At 41.2% G+C, this 6806-nt stretch overlaps 1 protein-coding gene across 1 annotated transcript in view; it reads right to left on the bottom strand.

Moving 5' to 3' along the window:
* Nucleotides 1-204: 204 nt before the first annotated feature.
* LOC115200513 (serine/arginine repetitive matrix protein 4) overlaps nucleotides 205-6806 on the bottom strand; it is a 116581-nt gene continuing 109979 nt past the window's right edge. Inside the window, exons 8-12 of the mRNA XM_029763638.1 lie at nucleotides 4366-4697; nucleotides 3954-4160; nucleotides 3739-3840; nucleotides 3421-3579; nucleotides 205-1123 (exon numbers count right to left, since the gene is read on the bottom strand). Of these exons, the coding sequence (XP_029619498.1) occupies nucleotides 859-1123; nucleotides 3421-3579; nucleotides 3739-3840; nucleotides 3954-4160; nucleotides 4366-4697 (1065 nt within the window). The 3' untranslated portion in view covers nucleotides 205-858. The remainder of the gene's footprint in view (nucleotides 1124-3420; nucleotides 3580-3738; nucleotides 3841-3953; nucleotides 4161-4365; nucleotides 4698-6806) is intronic.

Here is a 6806-nt window from a genome sequence, read left to right as displayed (position 1 = left end):
TTCTGGATCATGACAAACCCCTTTCTCAGTCCTGGCCTTCTGCAGACTGATTTGTTAATTCACCATCATTTTACAAGGAATTACATTTCAAATGGTTTCCACTTGATCAGAGGATAAATAAAACTGGCATTTGAGCTGACAAGCAGTTTGTTTGCCACCGGGACCACCTCCTCCTCCTCCCTCCTCCTCCTCCTCCTCCTCCTCCTCCTCCTCCATTTCTCAGAGGAGGCATGTTTGTGTTCTACCTTCTGAAGAGCTGGGATCAGAGAAGCAACACACCTTATTCTACGTTCCTGGAAAACACGCCATTTGAAAATACACACATTCACAAACCTACTGAAATTGTCCCAAAAGACCTTTCTAGTGCACATCCCAGATCATAAATGAAACTTAAGAGTTATAAAATGAAGAGTTTATCAGAGGGTAAAAATGAATGGTGCTCCTTCATCCTTCATTTCACTCATGGACGTCAGAGGAAGAGTGTCATCAGAAAAAACTGTCTCTGGACATTGCAAATACACTGGGGATGGACAAACGTGAACCAAAGACAAAATTCAATCAATCAATTCAATTCAATCAATCTATTTCCAGTTGTTTCTGTCTGGGCAATGTGAATAGCACTGCTACAATTCAAATGGTAATTCATCTGCCAAGGAATTCAATGTATCGTAAAACAATTGCTTGAAGGTTCTGGCTCAGAGATCTAACATGAAATGATGCAAAGAGATGAAAACATGTCCCCATAGTTTTGCTGTTCTCCTGTTGACTTGTGGAATCATAGTGCAGTCTCCTCCTCAGTCTGTTGCTAACTCAGTCTGTTGCTAAGTCAGTCTTCTCTTCTTCAGTGTGTTTTATAATTCAGCGCCGGTTCTTGTTCTTGCTGTAACCAACCAACGAGTCATAGCTCCGACTCCGGCTCCGACTCCCAAAGATGGAGTTCCAAGACGAGCTGCGGCTGTAGCTCCTGTAAGAGGAGTAACTCCTACTTCTGGATCGGCAAAGGCCAGGACTGGGGCTGGGGCTGCGGCTCCTTGTGAAGAGGCTGCTCCAAGAGGATACGCTGGTAGAGCGACTGCTGGATGAAGGACTGGGACGAAAGTAGGGGATGGGTCTCTTCCTGGCACTGTGGGGAATCAGAGAGATGGTTAGCATGAGAGGGATTGGACTAAACACATTCAAAAATAAGAAAATAAAGTTTAAATTCAATCAACTGCAAAGATTTTGGAAAACATGCATTGCGGTTTCATTCTGAATGTTTATGCTGAATCGGAAGTGCTAACCACATTCCTCTCATGGACATTGGAAATTGGATATTGTCATGAAATCAAAGCTTGTTCTTAACATACAGGTTGAACACCACATTGTTTGAATACCGGCCTAAGTAATCATGCCTGGATTGTTATGTTACACTTTCTTCAGAAAATGATTTCATCTCGTGTTCAGGCCAGAAGTTATTTTAGATATAGCTGTCACACCTTGAAACAACATTATACTGTGAACATTTCAATGCATAATCATGAGCATAACTGTTTCATTTACAGTGCATTCGGAAAGTATTCAGACACCTTGACTTTTTCCAAATCTTGTTACGTTACAGCTTTATTCTAAAATGGATTAAATAAAACATCTTCCTCATCAATCTACAAAAAATACCCCATAATGGCATCACAATACCCCATAATGACATCACTATACCCCATAATGACATCACAACACCCCACAATGACAAAGCAAAAACTGTTTTTTAGAAATGTTAGCAAATAAAAATAAAATAAAAAACTGAACTACTTTATTTACATAAGTATTCAGACCCTTTGCTATGACACTTGAAATTGAGCTCAGGTACATCCTGTTTCCATTGATCATCCTTGAGACATTTCTACAACTTGATTGGAGTTCACTTGTGGTAAATTCAATTGATTGGACATGATTTGGAAAGGCACACACCTGTCTATATAAGGTCCCACAGTTGACAGTGCATGTCAGAGCAAAAACCAAGCCATGAGGTCAAAGGAATTGTCCTTAGAGCTTCGAGACAGGATTGTGTTGAGGCACAGATTTGGGGAAGGGTACCAAAACATTTCTGCAGCATAGAATGTCCCCAAGAACACAGTGGCCTCAATCATTCTTAAATGAAAGGAGTTTGGAACCACCAAGACTCTTCCTAGATTTGGCCGCCCGGCCAAACTGAGCAATCGGGGAGCTACAGAGTTCCTCTGTGGAGATGGGACAACCTTCCACAAGGACAACATCTCTGCAGCACTCCACCAATCAGGCCTTTATGGTAGAGTGGCCAGACGGAAGCCACTCCTCAGTAAAAGGCACATGACAGCCCTCTTGGAGTTTGCCAAAAGGCACCTAAAGGACTCTCAGACTATCAGAAACAAGATTCTCTGGTCTGATTTAACCAAGATTAAACTCTTTGGCCTGAATGCCAAGAGTCACATCTGGAGGAAACCTGGCACCATCTCTACAGTGAAGCATGGTGGTGGCAGCATCATGCTGTTGGGATGTTTTTTATCGGCAGGGACTGGGAGACTAGTTAGGATTGAGGGAAATATGAACGAAGCAAAGTACAGAGAGCTCCTTGATGAAAACCTGCTGCACGGTGCTCAGGACCTCACACTGGGGCGAAGGTTCACCTTCCAACAGGACAACGACCCTAAGCACACAGCCATAACAACGCAGGAGTGGCTTCGGAACAAGTCTCTGAATGTCCTTGTAGCCCAGTCAGAGCCCAGACTTGAACCCAATCGAACATCTCTGGAGACCTGAAAATAGCTGTGCAGCGACACACATCCAACCTCGCATCTGCAGAGAAGAATGGGAGAAACTCCCCAAATACAGGTGTGCCAAGCTTGTAGTGTCATACCCAAGAAGACTCAAGGCTGTAATCGCTGCCAAAGGTGCTTCAACAAAGTACTGAGTAAAGGGGTCTTAATACTTATGTAAATGTGATATGTCCGTTTTTTTTTTCATTTATAAATTAGCAACAATTTTAAATAAAACATTTTTTTTTCAATGTCATTATGGGGTATTGTGTGTAGGTTAATGAAAACTATTTAATCAATTTTACAATAAGGATGAAAATTAAAAAATGTAGAAAAAGTCAAGATGTCTGAATACTTTCCGAATGCACTGTAGCTGTCTCGCTTGATCCATTGCAGCTTGTTTAGACTAGTAGACAATGAATCAGGTTTATTGCCTTCCTTTTACAGTCCAGTCCTTCAACAGTCTCTGAGGCAAACTGGGGGGCATTGTCGATGATTAAAAGAAGAGGGACTCAGTTAGGAGCGAACCAGGCTTGAGTCTGTGGTTAGAATGAATAAGTTTATACCAAGTAAAATAAAAGAATAAAAGAATAAAGCATGCCTGTCACAAATGTGTGAAAGTGTATCAGCTGAAAAGAGAATAGCAGACCTGGTTATCCTCCTGGCTTCCAGGTGACTGGGTGAATCTCTCCTCCTTTTTCTCATGGGAGAGTAGGACCTGGGTTTTTGCCTCTTCCCGCTATGCTTCCGACTGCCGTGTTTCACATCCTTCTCACAGGAGCTGGGGTCCCTCTTCCTCTCTCGGACCCTACCAATGTCAGATGGCATCTCTCATTAGCAATTCTATTATTTGGATATATTTTAAACCCAGCATACTAGCACCTTCTGCTATCATCATGCTAGTACAATAGTAGTGCCAGAAGTCATTACCTGAGCTAGAGTAGATAGGCAAAGCTTTTTTTTTTACCTGTCTTCACTGTTCCTGGAGTATCTTCCTCTGGACCTACCACTGCCTACACTTCCTTTCCTTCTCAAACCAGCTGAGTAGCTCGGTGAACGGGAGTATGACCTTAAGACAAAGCACAACACATTTACTTCAATGGAGTTCAGCGAAAGCCCACATTATTTCAAGTGGCTGCTGGAGGTGTCAGTGAAGTGCATTAGAACCTAAGTGAAACCAACCTGGCAGATGACAGTGATCGGCTTCGAGAGTAGCGTCCAGAGTGTCTGCAGCTCCCAGAGGATCTACTCCTGCTTCTGCTGCTGCTGCTGGAGGAGTTGGCTTTAGTCCTCTTACGTGAAGAGGCCACCGTCCTCAATGGAGAGATGGAGGCAGTCTTCTGAGGTCTCCCCACCTTGGCCCCACATCCTGAAGTCTTCACCGGCTCACTGCAATGATAACAGTGGAATTCCATCAATGTTTTAAAAATGTCTGCTGCAATTGTGAAAATATAGAGATGTCCTCCTTACACTATGTATATGGATGGTTTACATTTTGAAAAAAAAGTAAATCAAGGAACATTTCTGGTCCTTGACTTCAAGTAGCACTTTTCATCACCTATAGTATGATATTCTTCAAGGATAGGAAACTGACCTCTTGCCGTTCCCGTTGAAAGTAGCAGTAGACAAACCACCTTCCACATGCAGAGGTTTACACAGGGAAGCATAGCTGGTCACAGAGTTCCCAGAGTCGGACGCGTTGTCTCCGTCCCTGAACTTCAGTTTCTCCGGTGAAGCCGGCGCAAGGCGTAGGACCTTTTTGTTGCCGATGACGTTTGACTGTGAAATGCCGGTTTTGGTCGATGGTGGGGAAGACGTGTCGTTCCCGGAATCGTAATCCTGTGGTCCTTTGCTCTGATTGGTCAAAGTGTGACGGAGAATCACTGTTGTGTTTAAAACCTCACCGCCAGGTTTTGACTGCAAGACCTGTAAACAGACAGGAAGAGGATGTTGCTTTACTTCCAGAGATGTTTTTTTTCTTTTTCGTTTAGTTCAATAAGCAACTACCTGGATGATGCATTGGGAATACTCTACAAAGGCATGTATTACCCTTCCAAAACACAGAGAATATATATATATATATTTTTTAGGGGGGGGACAGAGAACTTGAAGATTAAAGACGTCATGCAAATTTGTTTCATGCGAATAACTTGGAAAGTAAAACTAAACTGAACCAAATTGAAAGATTTTTTTATATAATAATTTTTTTAATTAACTGAATTAAAACAAACATATGAAAGGAAGAACGAAATAACAGAACATAAAGAAGAGTTACTAGTGTGTGATTAAAAACTACCAACGGCTTTAGCTAAGTCCAGTGAGAGAAAAAGAGAAGTACAAGAGAAGGAAAAACAATGGCCCCATTCAAAGCCGGTTTTTAAGAACATTGAACAAACATCACAAAATGGGTATTATGTGGAAATGAAAAGGACTGAAGACAGAGATATCCCATCAGTCTAACTTAGAAAGTCCTCAGAATAGGACAGATTGTGCTTTTTTCCCTGCAAGAAGAAAATAATTAGCCTGCAGCGAACCCTAAGGTACAGTAAATCCCTAAGTCTGCGGATAGCATCGACTTACCAATCAAGATTTCCTCCTTAAGTAGGTAAGGTGTAAGAAAAAGGGAAGAGCGGGCAACATAAGTGCATCATTAGAGTCGTAAATTGCAAGAAAAAGACAATAACCCTCTCTTCAAACCCAGAGCCAGTTACTGTTATTGGCATGTTCCTTTTCTTCCCATAATTGAGATTGTTTAAAGGTTTTCTCGGGGCTAGAAGCCCATAACAAGCTTTCATTGTGTAGTCAATCTTGAATACAGGTTACATGTCTGTGAGGACAAACTTAATGTACTTTAGAATAGGTATTCATACCAGTTTTGTAAACTAGACTATAGCTTTTTTTTACTAAAGTAAGTTAATTTGTTTTACTCTAAAAGAGTAAGAGTGGTTGCTAAGGACTATACAGGAATAAAAAACATGTTTTTTCCTGTTGAAGAGAACTAAGAGATACCAAATGATTGAATGTTTGGCTAACCCAAATTCATTCCCTCCAAACAGATTATAATCTCTCTTTACCTATCGATTGCAAATCACTCATAGTAGATTGATTAAACTCTGCCCTCCCTAAGTCTATTTCAGATAATCCAGTCCCCAGGCTGCAACATCAGACCAGAACTAACACTGAAAACCCCAGGGAAAACGTCAAAACAAAACCACCCATCACAGGCCACTGATGAATATTCTTGAATCGATTCAATCTTGCTCCTCAAGTACTATCCTAACAGTCAGTGTTCTTCTGCTGGCAATCAGAACACTAGTTACTCAAAGCAACCACCAGTTGCACTGAAAGCAACCCTAAACACCCACACCCACCATTTTGTTAAGTCCATTTGGAATATGGAGCAGTTTTAATATCTGCCACATATTCAGTATTCAAACTACCTGGGAGTTAATCAGTGTGTTTGTTCTATTCATACCCACCTTTCTCTTGTGGGTTGCATTGATTGGGAGGAAATATCAAACATACCCCAGAAATTAAAGAGTTTTGAAACTATTGCTACCGTATCCGTATTAAAATTAGGACTAATCTACTTTTATTGACAGTTAATTTAATTAAAACCCATGAAAATGAACACAAAGTGAAAAAAACGTAGTAATATTGCCATTTGTAGGTAACCAATTGTAGATAATCCTCTCAACAAAAAAAAGGTTTGTGTTTAGAATACAAAGCATGCGTCACCGTTAGTCTATAGCTTATTGCATTTCAATTACCAACCCTGTGGTCTGTGATGAAAAACATCTGGGGAGTAATTAGCATAATTTAAAGATCACTGGAGAGAAATTAAATGTATCTCACGCCTCAGCGAGCCTGAGACAATGAGTCAACTAACAAACGGCGCTGAGCTGTGTTTAAAATCAAATGCATTCCCAGTAATAAAGAACCTAGGAAACGCCACTTTCAAAAGTAAGTTGTAGCCACTGCTAAGTCTTTTAGATCTGATCGATCGCTATCACCTAAGTCTCTAGTACTGTTGCA

This window comes from Salmo trutta, chromosome 9 (genome assembly GCF_901001165.1).
Source record: "Salmo trutta chromosome 9, fSalTru1.1, whole genome shotgun sequence".
NCBI lineage: Eukaryota > Metazoa > Chordata > Actinopteri > Salmoniformes > Salmonidae > Salmo > Salmo trutta.
The sequence above is the reverse complement of the archived record's forward strand: the minus strand, read 5'-3'. Positions and strand labels throughout refer to the sequence as shown.